The following is a 17,490-nucleotide window of genomic DNA, read 5'->3' as shown; positions in this document are numbered from 1 at the left end:
TTTCTTGATCTCGTCCTTCGTCACTGGTGGAACGTCTCACTGTTTTTCCCTATCGCCAATCTCGTTACGATCCTGACTACTTTGGCTGCTGTAGAGATCTGTATAGAACTCATCGGCTACTTTGACTATCTTGTCCATATTCGTGATGATGTTGCCCACCTTGTCCCTTATCGCATACATCTGGTTTTTGCCTATGCCCAATTTCTTCTTTAACCTTTAAGGTTTCCCCCGTTCTTTACAGCATGCTCAATTTTCTCCATGTTATACTTCATTATATCAGCCACCTTGCATTGATTAGCTTTGATATCTCGGCCAATTCAATCTGGTCTGTTGGATTGGAAGCTTTCATACTCTGGCATTTCTTAATGAAATCTTTCGTCTCCTTAGGCAGCTTACCGGTATCCTCTCTAACTATCCTACCGCCTACTTCTACCGCACACTCAGTAATGATATCTCTGAAATTATTGTTCATTGCCTCTAGGGTAATGTCGTCATCCTCGGTTAGAGCTGAATATCTATTCTGTAGCGAGATCCTGAATTCTTCTGCCCTCCCCCTCACCGCTAATTCGTTGATGGGTTTCTTTCTTACTAATCTGTTGCGTTCCTTCTTCAGATTTAGGCTAATTCGGGACCTCCACATCCTGTGATCACTGCATCGCACTTTCCCGATTACCTCTACATCTTGCACAATGGTGGGAGTTGAACACATTATGAAGTCAATTTCATTTTTATTCTCTCCGTTAGGACTTTTCCATGTCCATTTCCGGTTCTCCCGTTTGCTGAAGAAGGTATTCATTATTCTTAAGTTATTGCGCTCTGCAAACTAAACTAGTAACTCCCCCCTGCTATTCCTAGAACCAATGCCATAGTCACCTACTGCCTGGTCTCCTGCCTGCTTTTTCCCTACCTTGGCATTGAAGTCGCCCATTAGTACAGTGTACTGCATTTTTACTTTTCGCATTGCCGATTCTACATCTTTGTAGAAGCTTTCAACTGCCTCGTCATCATAACTACATGTAGGTGCATAGGCCTGTACAACCTTCACTTTGTACCGCTTATTATTAAGCCTAATTACGATGACTGCCACCCTCTCATTAATACTATAGAATTCATCTATATTACCCGCTATGTACTTATTGACAAGGAAACCTACTCCTAGTTGTCGCCTCTCTGGTAGGCCTCGATAACAGAGTACATGCCCATCCTTCAGTGCAGTATATGCCTCATTGGGCCTCCTAACCTCACTAAGCCCTATGACATCCCATTTCATACCTTCTAGTTCCTCTAACAGCACTGCTAAACTAGCTTCACTAGCTAGGGTTCTAACGTTAAATGTTGCCAGGGTCAGTTTCCAATGGCGGCCTGTCCAGCGGAGCCAGAAGTTCTTAGCACCCCTGCTGCATCACAGGTCTGACCGCCGCCGTGGTCAGTTGTTCCGCAGCCGCTGGTGACTGAAGGCCGAGGTTTTAAGGAGCTTATCATGAGAGGTTGTGGCCAATTACTGCACCAGGGTGGCCAACTCCTGTTCTGGTGAGGGAGTGCGTTGCCGGAAGTGTTCACCGGCATCAGGTCGCACCCCAAACCTTTTTATGCAATTCCATCGACACACGTCTTTTTTTTTTTAAGTCCGGTGGAGAATTGCGCGGCACCGGGATTTGAACCCCGATCCCCTTGCAGGCGAGGCGGATGTTCTACCACTACGCCACCGCTGCACCTTGTGTGTCTTAATACTCACCGAAAAGCGTTAACGGCTTCATGGAACACATATCGCGCTTTGGGAAAGAAAACTTCAGTTCCCACCGCCCCTGTAGGCACTTGTCTTTCTTCCTGTCATTTCTTTCTTACGCTTTTACCAGCCTCTCAGTTCACGTTCATCATAATTTATTGCAACCACATGTTGCTGTTTTCCCGACTGCGGCGGCACTTCCGCTGCAGCCAGAAATCTCCTGGTTCCCCCCTTTCGGGGTCTTTCTTACGCTGATGCTCGGTTTGCTATGTACGCTCCTCTCCGCTCTTGCGCCCCCCCCCCCCCCCCCCCCTCTAGAACGGCGACACGCCCGCTTTGGTTCTTTCCAACCCCACAGAACTCGTTCAGGCATTCCGCCGTATCGGCTGTCACGTAGGTTCGCGGGCGGCGCGCCCTTCTTCCCTTCTTTAACTTGCGTTCGGACTCGTCTGCTTTTTTTCAAGCACTGTCCATATTAACGAGACAAAAATACATGGGCAGAAGTGGGGCACGTGCATTCTTCTCCTGTCCATTGTCCGGACAGCGAGTTTCCATATTAACGAGGCATAAATACATTGAAAAGGTTTCGGCCCCAGGAAAACTGTCATAAGTCGGGTCGTCCATATTAACGGGACATGACAAGCAAGGCAGGCGTCTTGCTGCCAGACATGTTGCTGCCGACGAGAACGGTCAGTCGCTCTTTACTGTCCTTGCCACCGTGGCATGGGTCAGCAGCAAAAGCAAGCATTCTTTACGGCAACACCTTATAAAATAAGCCAGTTTCGACGCAGCTGAAAACATTGTCAGCAGAGAACTGCTGCAACAAAGACTGCAGTTTTCCGTTGTGGTACTGCTGAATAACTGCATTGTCGATGGCGCCGCTCTCACCGCATACCTTCTTGAACTTGAGGTCATTCCGATGTTCAAAGTTTCTCAGCCACTCATCACTAAACTTAAAATCGTCAATGCCCATTTGAAGCGCAAGAGTTTCCACTTTTTCTTTCAAGACGCCGCCCGAAACCGGCAACCGCTTTGCAGTCATTGAATTAAGCCAAACGATGAGGGCTTCCTCAAGCTTTGGGTGAACACCTTGGCTTGCATTCGTTTTTTTTGGCACCAGATGGTTTTTCGGCCGCTTCCAGGATCTTGCCCTTGTTCTTGAGAAAATCTGAGACTGTTTGCTTAGAAATGCCGAACTCCTTACGCACGTCAGCCTGCGATCGTCCGCTCATTACTTGTTTAATAATGGTGGCTTTCTTCTCCATAGTTAACTGACGGTACTGTTTTCCGCGCTTTGATGCCATCGGTGAGGACGACGAGGACAGAGCGGGGGCCATCGCGGGCAAGCAAAATCCTCTTGTTGAGAAGCACCTAGGCCTAGCATCGCAGAGCACACTTGACACAATACGTAGCACGTAGCAAAACCATGCACCAGCTTAGCGAAACACCATGTGGTTTGTGATAAGTCTACGCAACGAAAAGGCGAAACGGTCGCGGCGTCGACGGCACTTCCGGAAACTCCGGAAGAGGCACTGGCATGGAGGAAGGAAAGAACTTAGGAGACGCCCTGACGTCATTTTTTTTTAACCGGCGCGGCCACGCCGCGACCGGACACTGCAATGTCTGTCCTCCTCTTTTACCCTCTGCATATTTGTTTCTCCGCAACGCTCACGTACCTGGGGCCCTTAGCAACGCTGTTGCTAGTGGCCAGAGTTCTCATAGCAACAGCGTCGCCATTGCTAATGGCCTGACTTTGCTAACCCTAAATTTTGACGTCACTTCCGCTACACTTTCTCCAATGCATTGGGAATGGCAAGGGCCTCTCCTAAGTTGTTTCCTTCCTCCATGGGCGCTGGTGAACATAGCCAGAGTGGCTAGACCAAATCGGTGTGTGACGGCTAGGTACGGCTAGTTGTTCAATGCTCTGACATGGTACGCAGACTGGGAGACAGCCAAAATGGCAGCTTTGTATGACGCAGTTGCGGTTTCAGACCTTCCGTCGCGTCAAAAAGTCAGAAAAATTGGATGGCAGGAGGTTCCAGCGTCCAAAATTTCAGACGCCCTTATACATTGATGCTATGGGGCCCAAGACGGTGCTGCGAAGACGTCCAAAATATCGGGCATGTTCGAAAATTTGGGCGTCCGAAAATTCGGTCGTTGACTGTAGTTCCAGTATGCACTTTTCAGATGCTGATGAATCATAGTGCCATCTAAAAGTGGCCAAACAAAATGCTATTAGCCACTGTCATCATTGCCTTTTCAAATGCGCTTTCCCTTTTTTTTTTAACTCCCAATTTTCTCTACAGCTGTTATGTTTAAACATTTTGGTAATTCATATTTTCAAATAATTTTGTTGCAGGTAGTTGTACATTTATCAACAAAGTCAAAGTTTGGAGTTAAGGATCACCGCAGGTGTCACCACAATAGTAAACATACGAATTTTGACCAACCTGGATCACCATATTTTGACATGTGGGCTCTATGGAAAGTCTTGTGATGTAATATTACAGAGTCCTGAGTAAAGCCTGCTTTAATTGCAAAAGATTCTTTTTTTTTTTTTTTACTTTTTGAGAACTGCACAAAATGCCTTACATCCAAGAAAATGGTGCAAATACAGTAAAACCTTATTAATTAAATTGGACTACAAAAGAACCTTGATTAAACAGGTTTTTGAATTACCCAAAGATGCAAAGAAAAACTGGCCACCCTGTATACACAGTGCCTGGTGTCATTGACGGTATCGAAACCATGGAAGAATGCAAACATTATTCTCATTCACAAGAAAGGGGACTGTAAGGACCTTAAAAATTACAGACCAATCAGCTTACTGTCTGTTATGTATAAGGTATTTACTAAGGTAATCGCTAATAGAATCAGGACAACCTTAGACTGCAATCAAAGGATCAAGCAGGTTTTCGGAAACGGTACTCTACTATCGATCATATCCATACCATCAATCAGGTGATCGAAAAATGCTCGGAGTATAACCAGCTCTTATACATAGCATTCATTGATTACGAAAAAGCATTTGACTCAGTTGAAAGATCGGCGGTGATGCAGGCATTGCGAAATCAGGGGGTAGACGAGCCGTACGTGAAAGTCATCATCATCATCATCAGCCTGACTATACCCACTGCAGGGCGAAGGCCTCTCCCATATTTCTCCACTTAACCCGGTTCTGTGCTAGCTGCATCCACTTGACCTCTGCGAACTTCTTAATCTCATCCGCCCACCTAACTTTCTGCCGCCCCCTGCTACACTTTCCTTCCCTTGGAATCCAGTTTGTTACCCTAAGCGACCTTCGGTTATCCTCTCTTCGCACTACATGTCCTGCCCACGTCCATTTTTTCTTCTTAACTTCCACTAGAATGTCGGTAACTTGAGTTATTTCTCTGACCCACTCTGCACGCTTCCTATCTCTTAATGTTACCCCTACCATTTTTCGTTCCATAGCCTTCTGGGTTGTCCTCAACTTAAGTAGAACTCTCTTGGTTAGCCTCCACGTTCCAGCGCCATAGGTGAGTACGTGAAAGTGCTGGAAGATATATATAGTGGCTGCACAGCAACCATAGTTCTGCATAAGGAAAGTAACAAAATTCCCATAAAGAAAGGTGTTAGGCAAGGAGACACAATCTCCCCAGTACTATTCACAGTTTGCTTAGGGGAAGTATTCAGACTTGGAATGGGAGCAGTTAGAGATAAGGGTAGATGGAGAATACCTCAGTAATCTGCGATTTGCTGATGACATTGCCTTGCTAAGCAACTCGGGGGATGAACTGCAAATAATGATTGATGACCTAGACAGGAAAAGTAGAAAGGTAGGCTTGAAAATCAATATCCAAAGACTAAGGTAATGTTCAACAGCCTTGGGAAGGAACAGCAGTTAACATTAGGTAGCGAAGTACTGGAAGTAGTAGGCGAATATGTCTATTTAGGACAGGTAGTAACCGCAGATCCGGGCCATGAAAAGGAAATAACAAGAAGAATATGATTGGGATGGAGCGCATTTCGCAAGCACTTGCAGATTATGACTAGCAGCTTACCGGTATTGCTCAAGAGGAAAGTATACAACAGTTGCATCTTATCTGTACTCACCTATGGGGCTGAAACGTGGAGGCTAACCAAGGGAGTTCTACTTAAGTTGAGGACAACCCAGAGGACTAAGGAATGAAAAATGGTAGGGGTAACATTAAGAGATAGGAAGCGTGCAGAGTGAGTCAGAGAAATACCGTATTTACTCGCATAATAGGCGCACCCCCAGTTTGGGTGCGAAATATCAATTTTTTTTATTTCTGCGCATAATAGGTGCACCCCGAACTTGGCACTGAGATCAATGCCGTATTTACACGATTGAAAGCCGACGCGCTGGCCTCAAACTGAAGTGAAAAAGAAAATGACACGCACTTACATTCCACAACGCGAGATGCCGCATCTGAAACCTACTGTGAATGAGCCCGGAAGTTTAGGCAAGGAACCCTCATGACGACGACGGCGAAGTACGACGGCTTGGAGGAAGGAAACGCAGTTTTTTGCTTACTCCATGCACGACAGTATTGGTTGTGACGACCAAGAACAACACGCGGACTGTAAAAAAAACAAAAAAAGAAACAAACAACACGCGAAAAAAGTTCTTCCATCAACAACCAATAACCCCCTAACTGCCGCACGGAGAATGTACGCTTTACGCTACCTTCTCTGTGGCAGCTCTGAAAGCTGGTAGACTTGGGGAAATGAATTCCAGGAGAGGAGGAGGAGAAGTGTCTTGTCTATTTGTTTTTCTCGGGGAAAATCGGACGCAATGCTACCAGTGACGTTGGTCAGGGGCGACGCGACACAAATGGCAGTGTCATCGCCATCGATGCGCATTTTCGGCAAGGCGCTAGGCAGCGCAAGCTGCCATCTGACACAAAGGGTAGACCCATTACCATCTATTCATTCTGCTAAGGGGCCACATTTCGCCATTTTGCAAGCAGCGTGCGGTTGGGTTTGTCGTGTGTGCTACAATGGGGAAGTACGGGAGCTACATGGCTGGATTCAAACTGAAAGCTGTGCAGTACGCAGTGGAGCACGGAAACCATGCTGCAAGCAGACATTTCAGTGTTCGAGAAACCAGCGTTCACTACTGGAGAAGTCAGCAGGAAAAACTTCAAGCCAACAATAAGTCACGACGGGCCTTCCGCGGTGCGAAGTCCGGAAAGCATCCGCAAGTGGAGGAGAAATTGGTTCAGCACATACGACGCCTCCGACAAGACTGCTGTGCCGTGTCCCTCGAAATAGTGCGGACGGAGTTGCGTAGAATTGCCCGAGCGCAGGGCATCGAAGCTAAAGACTTTAAGGCAAGTTCGGGGTGGACAACGCGCTTCATGCGACACCATGGGCTAACCCTGAGGAGGCGGACAACGTTGTGCCAGCGCTTGCCCTCGGCAAACAAGGACAAGGTGGTGGATTTTCACCGTTTTGTGATCCGGCTCCGACAGCAAAAAAACTTTATTTTGTCGCAGATCGGGAATGCAGATAAGACGCCCCTTTGTTTTGACATGCCAAGAAACACTACAGTGGAGGACAAAGGTGCACGAAGTGTGCTCATTAGAACATCTGGCGTGGACAAGCAAAGATGTACTGTTATGCTAGCGGTGACAGCGGATGGGCGCAAACTGCTGCCGTACGTCATTTTTAAAAGGAAGACGCTTCCTAAGGGAACTCTACGTACGTCGAGATTTACACATTAGGGTCCCGGAGAAAGGCTGGATGAATGAAAATTTGGTGCTGGACTGGATAAAGACGGTCTGGGGCCGGTGGCCAGGTGGCCTGTTGTATCCGGCCATGCTCGTTCTGGACAGTTTTCGCGGACACCTTGTGGAAAGTGCAAAAGCGAAGCTGAAAGAGCTGCGCACGGATATTGTCGTGATTCCGGGCGGCCTCACGTCTGTACTGCAGCCTTTGGACGTGTCCTTAAATAAGGCTTTTATGGACAACGTTCGAAGGCTGTACACTAACTGGATGGCTGGAGGACAGCATCAGCTAACTCCAGGTGGCAAAATTAAGGCCGCCTGTGGAAATGTGCGATTCGATAGTGGAAGCCTGGAGAGAGATCTCTGATGATGTCATCAGAAAAAGCTTCAAGAAGACTGGAATCTCTAACGCACTAGATGCGAGCGAAGATGAAATGCTGTGGAATTCGGACAAAGATAGCGAGTCCCCGGTCAGTGATGAGTGTGTGCTCTCGGACTCCGAACTGGAATCCGAATCTGATGAGTAGAGCATCAGTGCATGTATGTAAATAAATTTTTCGTGTGCGTGCACTCGACGTCTCTCGTCTGCTCATTGAAACGTAAGTAGCTTTCTTTTTCATTTTTATGCTAGATTTATCGGCATTTATGTGAGAGTAGCCATGTTCTTGACATATGTTAAATCTAAAGTGCGAGAATGCGAGTAAAAAAATGTGCGAAAATTTTACCCCGCGTAATAGAACTTTGAGCCGAATTTTCTGGAAAAAAAAAAAAAAAAAGTGCGCCTATTATGCGAGTATATACGGTAACTCAAGTTACCGACATTCTAGTGAAAATTAAGAAGAAGAAATGGGCATGGGCAGGACATATAGGGCGAAGAGAGGATAACCGATGGTCGCTTAGGGTAACAAACTGGATTCCAAGAGAAGAAAAGCGTAGCAGGGGGCGGCAGAAAGTTATGTGGGCGGATGAGGTTAAGAAGTTCGGGGGGGTCAAGTGGATGCAGCTAGCACAGAACTGGGTTAAGTGGAGAAATATGGGAGAGGCCTTCGCCCTGCATTGGGTATAGCCAGGCTGATGATGATGATGCAAAGAAAAAGTGACTCAGCAAAAAAACTTTTTTGCTGGAACGCACGACCTTATTTAACGAACTTTGGATTACTCAAACTACCGTACTTTCAGATGTATAACACGTTTTTTTTTTTTTTTTACAAAATTTTTGGTAGTGCGTCCTATACAATGTGCGTCTTATGTGCGTTTTTTTTTTCGTTTGCACAATGTTCATAGCCGAACTTTGTCGTGAAACGGTAATGGTGCCTGCGATTACAATAGTTACAGTTGTTATAGTGTCTAGAATTGTAGTCATCTCACTGGCAAAATGCCAAAAGGTGGCGACGTCCATGCTCCTCGCCCTTATTTCCATGCTACCAAGACAAGCCAGATTGAGCCGACTCTTTTCCAGTTATTCTACAATTTACAACAATGTTTGGTGCCTATTGCATGTGTGTTTTCTCCTTCCTGCATGTGGCCCCGCCAGGGTGGCACAGTGGTTATGGCGCTCGACTACTGTGCCCAAAGAAGCGGGATCAAATCCCGGCCTCGGCGGCTGCGTTTTGATGGCGGCGAAACGGAGTGGCGTCCGTGTGCTATGCGATGTCAGTGCACATTAAAGAACCCCAAATGGTCAAAATTTCTGGAGTCCTTCACTACGGCGTCTCATAGCCTGAGTTGCTTTGGGACGTTTGACCCCACAAACCAACCAACCAACCTTTCTGCATGTGCTTTGCTGCGTGATTCAGAGTAGCCACGAGCAGCGACAATTTGCGCCGTAATTATGAGTGCAAAGAGGACGCCTCAGTGCTGTCGCGAAAAATCGGCGAAAGCATACTGATTGAAGCCTTTTAAGGCTTTGAGTAATAATAAAGTATTTCTGCTCTCACTGAGCGACAGTTCTTTCGCACATAAGTGGTGCATCTGCTTTTTTTTTTTTTTGCTATCAATCGCAAGTGCACGTAACAAATTTTCTCTCATGCACATAAAATTCGATGGCCGAGTACGCATGAATAGTCAAGTCTTATTGCCCTAACCTGAATAAATTGAGGTGCATCTTAACAAAAGTGCATCTTACAACCCGGAAAATACGATAATCAACTGCTGGTTTAGCAAGACCGGTAGCTTGTGGCTTCAAGGGTCATGTTTTCCAGTTAATCAAATACGTGCAGCATCTGAGAACTTTCACCACGGACTCGCCACAGGAAGGCGCAACCTTTTATGGACTCGCCATGCTCTTGCAGAGAGTGTTGATGTGGTCACAGTGGCTGACTTCTTCATCAAGTGCACATAGATGGGCAGCATCGGCATCGATCGTGCTTTCACTTACAAAGCCAGCGTGTTCAAAATTCTGCTTTATCAAAGTGGGCTGTACTGGCTTCCAGGAAGTCGATGATGTACCCCTTGCGGTTGTCAAAACAAATGAGCATGCTCTTTAGAGGTTGGTGAGCAGTACCATCCCCTAACCACAACCCACAAAGAAACGGCGCACGTGGGCGTTGTGTGCTCTCGTCGCAGGCGCAGAGGAAGAAAGGGCAAACAGTCATGCCAGTCACCACGGAACACGCCATGACGCTGCGAGGAAGCTGAAGTGGGGTAAGAGTGAATGATAAAAACTCGCTGCCTTGCAATGAAGGATGTCTTTTCCTCTGCACACGCATGTTTCAGTGCTCTGCGAGGTGTGCCGTAGAGCAGTCTGTGCGATGAGAAGAGGGGGAGTACTAACATAGAAGCGCTTCGCTCTGTGGCATCACCCTACTACTTTAAAGGGCCATTGTTTCAGAGGGTTTGTGGCGAAATCTGGATCGGGCATTGTTGTTTCAGGCTATGAATCTTCGAATAAATGGGCTAGTGTAAGCCACTCAAATTATCCAGGATTTCGAATTAATGAAGTTTACTGTAAAACACAAAGGAACCGCTAGAAATCTGCACCCACCTTTCAAACTGAAGGTTCCTGCTCTCAGCTGTGCCATGCGTCATGAAGCCGTCTTCCACGTCACCACAGGAGCATGTAGACGACGAGCGTTCCACCTGTAAGTCAGAGCAAAAGAAAACACAAATGGCCACTTGCCCCTTGTCTTCTTGAGGGGAGACACTGGGGTTTGACCTTTTTTCCTTAATTTTTAAGTTACAAGGCTGAAATTTTTATAGCTGATGTAGATTTTTCTGCTGATAACAAATATGTAATTGGATTTTACCTAACTTATATAGATGTGAAGATATTCAATGTGTCATGTTGGACCACCTTGCCCAAAATTAAGGCAACTTGCAATGCAAATACTGGCCTATATCTTACATTTACATGCTCTAGAAGGACCAGGGAATGCAACCATAGCATAGGCATAATTTTAGACCAATCACCAAAAAAGTTACAGACTTTGGAAATTTCCAGCCTGAAAATGAGATTTTCTTGAACCAGATAAATTGGTTGCTATTTATATTTAAGCACAAAAATATGTAAATGTATTAGTATGATTGCAGAAAGCATCTCATAAGCTTTCAAATGCAACAAAAATGATGCAAATCGGGCCAGTAGATCTCAAGATATTGTGGGCAAGGGTAGTCAGCGTGGAAAAAAGTCCATTTTGAGAAAACAAGAAAATAAGTTTTAGAACACCAAAAAACTTTATTATGGCCAAAAGCAGCCATGGATACGAAAGGGCTGACCTCTAGAATGCACCAGGCATGTAATCACTGTCTTTTACAGCTGTGCGCTTTCTTTTCATTGCGCTGCGGAAGCTTTCTGCACGTGCATGCTTTGCATCAGATTCCGCAAGCCGACGCCTATCCTTCTCGGCTGACCTTTCAATGGCTGTAGTGCCATGGTTCACGCTCAGCTGCTGCAAAATGGCTTTGGTAGCGTATTCCTTGCCGGCGTTGAATTCGCACAGCATAAAATACAAGTTGAGCTAGCAATACCAAAACTATTCACTTCTTTTCGCATCAGTTGCACCTTTAAATTTGTTCATAAACTACAACTGCGCCGCAAGAAGCGCCGTTGATGTTACGTCCCCTGCCTGCGCCGGGTATACATACAAGCAGCATCAACAGTTGCCGGCTGCGCTCGCTAAACAGGATCATATATCGACGCTTCTTGCTCAATGTGCAATTGCTTTGAGACGTAAGCAGTCGTCGATTTGGGGTCGCTACTCCCAGAACTACACTCGATGGCCACATGCAACCACTAAAGATTGTGAATGCGCGCTCCGTAATCGTTGAAACTCTAGACCTGAACTCTGCGTACTCGTGCTAGGCTTACTCATCGCTGAACGAGCCAACAGTTCAAGGCCGACTAACATTTCTGGCCAAGGTGATTGCTGATGGCAAGGGGGAACATATAAAGTGTAGCTTCTTGTTTTCCTTTTTCTAGCATGGTAAACCTAGCTGTTCAGGGCGTTCACTCATCAGGTATCAGGTTCTCGCACAGCCTCCGATCCAACCAAAACAGATCCGACAACCGTCCGCTGATCAGTTCCGCCGGCGTCGCAAGGTTGAAAACCTCATACTACAATGATAGGAGGCTGTTGGCTGTGCTGGCGTCGTCGCCGGTGTAATGCGAAGGCCCAGTGCGTTGATAAACTAAGGAACCTCTAACTGTGCAGCCCACTGACTGTGACCGTGAGTTATGCTGAAGAAAACGCGCCTTACCCTATATTGCTTTCGTGTGGTAACATTTTCATCAAGCACTTCTGCACGAGGGACGACCACTGTGTCAATCGACAAAAAAAGATGTGTCCTGTGATACTGTAGCCTGCATTGTAAACGACGCTCCGCCACGTATCCTCCGTGACGTCACACCAGCATTTCAAAATGGTAGTCTCTCTCGGTAGAAGGAGCTCTCGATTCTGATTTCTACCGCATTTTTTTGTAATACGTGCTGCGTGCTAGGCACTAAAATTTTGCAAGTAGAGTCACAGACTTGTATAGGATTCATAGAAGTATAAATTGGCAATACATCAAACACCCCTGTCATCGCCCCTTTCAGTTATGGCATCAAAAATAAGTACGAGATCACACACGACATATAAAAGCGGCAATATAAAGCTGGGCTGTTTATTCCCTCACTGTCCTGGCTTCTGGTGCAAGCTTGCAGAGGAGTTGGAGAGAATTCGAATGCATTCCAGCGTTTGCGTGCCTCACACACACCTCACACCTGCTTGTGACGCCACAACTACCACTCGGCCACAGAAGCCAAGAAATGAAGTGGACAGGAGAAGGAATTCAATCATACTGTTGCGCCGCGTAGCGGCACACTGAGAAGCAGCAGCAGCAGAAGAAGAAGAGGAAGCGAGGCGCGCGCAGACTGATCCGGGTTTCTGAGCCATGTGCGTTGTCCTTCATACGACGTTCATCTGTATTAATACCATTTCATCCGTTACATTTGGTGGAGGTGCGGGGTACAAATGGTCTGGATCTGCCAGTACCTCGTCGCAGCCGTCGTGTAGCAGGTTTACCACCTTTATCTCCTCAACAGTACCTTTCAATGGCTACCACCCGCACGACGCAGACTCATGAACAGCTACCTGAAGAGACGCCGACCTTTCCCCACCAGTGAGAGCCGCGTACGTTCCACGGTGAGCCCGAAGATGACGTTGAGGAATGGCTCCGACATTACGAAAGATGCAGCAAGTACAACCGCTGGAACTCGATTGCATGTGTGTACAATGTTGTCTTCTTCCTCGCTGGCACGGCACTGACGTGGTTTGATAACCACGAAGAGCTCTCGACGACCTGGGACCGATTTGTTGAAGAAATTACGAAGTCCTCTGGGGATACCCTTGTGAAGAAGGAACGCGCTGAGCATCAGTTTTCCCAGAGAGCCCAGCTACCCGGTGAGACATGCACACGTTACATCGAGGAAATATTGAAACTTAGTTGCATTGTAAACCGGCAGATGTCAGAAGAAGACAAGGTAGGACACCTTCTCAAGGGATTGCTGAGGATGTGTACAACTTCCTTATTTCGCGGGACACCCTTGCCACAGTAGCAGATGTCATGAAGCAGTGCAGGGCATTTGAGGCATTAAAGGCACGTCGGATAGTGCCCAAATTTGGCCGTCTTTCCTTTCTAATGTGACAACTGTTGCCGGTATCGACATTCCGGAGGCTGAAGACATTGCTTCTATGGTCAGGAGGATTATACGCGGCAACATACAAATTTCAGCGGCAACGTACAAATTTCGATGTACCTGACCACCCGACATCGAGGTCCGTATCATCATGGGAACAGCGTACACCATGGGCTGCACAAAATAACAGCGAACCATGTTACAACAACGGCGTGGAGCGGAACCTGCAACCAACATCGCACCCTTATTTCCAGCAGCGTCCAGTCCATCCAGATGAAGTGCCTCGTGGTGCTTCTTGTCGTGCTTCTGTCGCCCCATCTCAGCCTCCAAGGGATCCTGAAGTGAACTACCAGAGCCGCCAGCCATTCATATGTTACGGCTGTGGGGGTAGTGACATATCTTCCGCTTTTGCCCGCGTCGTCAAATTACCCGACCCCCTGTCCCAACGAGCACCGCGCTTCACGAATGGTGCCCAATGGGAGCAGCAGCCACCCGCTACCTACTATCGGCCCTCTCCCCTTCAACACCATGCACAGAATGACTCCCCTGTGTCCGATCGCAGCATCACTCCCCCACCGCAGCGACAACCCCGTTCGCCATCCCCACATCGCCGCTTTGTTTCTCTACTGCTGAGAAACTAGGTGGTGCGACCGATGAAGGTAAGGTCGCCAGACGGTCAATTTCACACATACCTCTACCTATCGTCATGTTAAAGAACAAAGTGTCAGTGTGTGTAGACAACATTAAAACGGATGCTTTGATTGACACTGGTACCGCTGTGTCAGTTATGAGCCTTTCATTTATGAGCCGCCTTCGACAGAAAGTTATGTTTGTGTGGGACAAAAACGCCAGGTTTTGTGGAGTTGGGGGTGGAACTTTAGTTCCGGTTGGCCTGTGCTCAGTTTCAGTTGTAACTGGTGCCGAGTGCTTTAGTACAGAATTCGTTGTATTGAGACGCGCCACGCATGACGTTATCTTGGGTGTTGACTTTTTGCGCGAGTGTGGTGCGACTTTAGACTTTAGTGCCGGTGAAATTTGTTTGCAGCCAAAAATTATCCCCGCATTAGTAGATAACGTGTCTCAGAGTCATCAAGGAGTTCTCGCACTGAACGAAGATGTGCTGCTGCCTGCGATGACGGCGACGTTTCTCCCTGTGAAGTCATCTGAATCCTTCATGGGTAAACATTCAATAGTCGTCAAGCCAGAATGGAGTGAAAAAAAATATTTTGGTGCCACGCTCCATCGTGGGGGCGGAGGATGGTCGCGCATACCTCTGGGCTGTGAGCCTGTCAGAAGAACCTGTTCGTCTACCTTCTGGTTTGACAGTCGTGAGATTTGAGAATTATGTGACTCGTACTGTTGGAATTATTTCCGATTGCAGAGGAGCCGCGAAAGACAAGTCTAATTATAGTGCTGAGTTTGAGAGAATGGTCAACAAATCGCTCCCATCTAGTGAACGTCGTATTCTGCAAGACATTTTGGCAACTCATGCCCAAGTGTTCGACTTTGCCTCAAACAGATCGGGTAGCCATTTCCGAGCTTCTCGGCTACAGCACAAAACACAGGAAACCTATTCGCTAAAAACCCTACAGAGTCTCCCCGGCAGAGCGCAAGATAATTCAAGAACAGGTGGACGAAATGCTGCAGAAAGGAATCATCCGAGAATCTTCCAGTCCGTGGGCTGCACCTGTGATCCTAGTGTGAAAAAAAGACAATTCTTGGCGATTTTGTGTAGACTACTGTCGTTTGAATGCGGTAACAAAGAAAGACGTATACCCATTGCCTCGCATTGATGACGCTGTCGACTGTCTGCTTTCGGCGTCATATTTCTCCTCTGTTGATTTGCGATCTGGCTATTGGCAAATTCCTCTACATCCATCTGACCGTGAGAAGACTGCTTTTGTAACACCAGATGGTTTATACGAATTTAATGTAATGCCCTTAGGATTATGCAACGCTCCCGCGACGTTCGAGCGATTTATGGACACTATCCTACGTGGCCTCAAATGGGAAATATGCATGTGTTACCTTGATGATGTTATCATTTTTGGAAAGACCTTCCAAGAGCACAATGAGAGGCTCCATAATGTTTTTGAATGCATTGGCAAAGCGGGCCTCATTTTAAATTCGAAGAAGTGCCATTTTGGAGAGCGACAAACTTTAGTTCTTGGGTTCCTCGTCGACGAGGATGGTATCAGGCCTGATCCATAGAAGATTGCTGCAGTACGCGACTTCGAAACTCCACGCACCCTTAAAAGTCTTTGGAGCTTTCTTGGCCTCTCTTCTTATTTTCGTTGCTTCATTGCTGGTTTTGAGCAACTTGCCCACCCCCTTACTTCTCTACTGCACAAGGATTCGCAATTTGTGTGAACCCCAGAGTGCGAATCCTCTTTCAATCTGCTTAAGTTTTCTCTAACTTCAGCACCACTGCTGCGCCACTTCGACCCTTCTGCTGTGACAGAGGTTCACACTGACGCCAGTGGCATCGGTCTTGGGGCGGTGCTTGTGCAGCTGCATAGTGGGGCTCAGCACGTTGTTGCATATGCCAGCCGCACGTTGAGAAAATGTATATGGAACTACACAGTTACTGAATTGGAGTGCCTCGCAGTTATGTTCGTTGTGCACAAGTTTCGACCATACCTATATGGACGCTACTTCACCATAGTTACTAACCACCATTCGCTATGCTGGCTGATCGGACTTCGCAATCCATCTGGTCGTCTGGCGCGCTGGGCATTGCGTCTACAAGAATACAACTTTGGTGTCGCGTACAAGAGTGGACGACATCACAGTGATGCAGACTGCTTGTCACGGCATGCATTGCCGACTTCTGTTAACGATGAAGACGGCTTCGACGGGTGTTTAGCCTTAATTGCGTCGACGTTTCCTAGTATGGCGACCTTTAGGCGAGAACAACGCAACGACCGGTCACTACAGCCTCTTATACAAGAGGCACAAGGAAGAGCAGAGTCAACGCAGTTTACTATCGAAGACGGTGTTTTGTTCAAGAACTACTCAGCTGACGGTGCTGCCCTCCTTTTGGTCATCCCAAAAAGTCTCCATGCACAAGTTTTGCATGCCATGAACGATGATATTACCTCTGGACATCTAGGCTTCTGTCGTACCCTGCATCGAATTCACCAGCGTTCATATTGGCCACAAATAAATAAGACAACCAAGCAATATGTTGTGACATGTGAACAATGCCAACGACGTATGGCACGCATCACCATGCTGGCCGGACCTTTGCAACCCGTCAAGCCACCTACCTCACCTTTTGAAAAGATTGGAATTGACCTGCTCGGTCCATTTACAAAGACTGTAGAGGGCTGCCGCTGGGTTTCTGCGTTGACTATCTCACCAGATACGCGGAGACCGCTGCTCTCGCTAACGCAAAGGCTGCTGATGTTTCGTCATTTCTTTTGCATTCTGTTATTCTTTGCCATGGCGCACTCTGTGTTATTATAAGTGATCGTGGTCGGCAATTCACTGCTGATGTCGTCGAAGAAATGCTCCGACTTTGTGGTTCACACTACCGACACTCGACACCGTATCATCCGCAGACCAACGGTCTCACCGAGCGCACTAACCGCACCTTGACAACCATGCTGTCCATGTACGTCTCGTCTGACCATCGCAACTGGGATGCAGCGCTACCATATGTGACGCACGCTTACAACACTGCAAATCATGAAGTTACCGGCTATTCTCCTTTATATTTACTCTATGCAAGAACTCCCCATGTTTTCCTAGACACTATCTTCCCATTTTCTCCCAACGACGATGCGTCTGTTTCCCAGATACTATGCCAAGCCGAAGAAGCCCGTCGTATAGCCCGTTTACGCACACTGGCTTCTCAAAGCCGCTCAAAAGAACACTACAATCTGCATCATCATGCAGTTGCTTACTCCCCTGGA

The 17,490-nt window shown here is 47.2% G+C and overlaps 1 protein-coding gene across 6 annotated transcripts in view; it reads right to left on the bottom strand.

Moving 5' to 3' along the window:
- The window catches only part of LOC146183333 (uncharacterized), a 161,915-nt gene that overhangs the window by 15,060 nt on the left and 129,365 nt on the right, over positions 1-17,490 (bottom strand). For all 6 annotated transcript variants that reach the window (XM_084609115.1, XM_084609114.1, XM_084609117.1 and 3 more), the window contains one exon: positions 10,442-10,536. In XM_084609115.1, coding sequence (XP_084465241.1) covers positions 10,442-10,536 — 95 coding nt within the window. The remainder of the gene's footprint in view (positions 1-10,441; positions 10,537-17,490) is intronic.

Source organism: Amblyomma maculatum, chromosome 7, assembly GCF_055883805.1.
Source record: "Amblyomma maculatum isolate TAMU_Amacu chromosome 7, ASM5588380v1, whole genome shotgun sequence".
Lineage (NCBI taxonomy): Eukaryota > Metazoa > Arthropoda > Arachnida > Ixodida > Ixodidae > Amblyomma > Amblyomma maculatum.
Note: the sequence above shows the minus strand (reverse complement) of the source record. Positions and strands in the feature narration are given on the sequence as shown.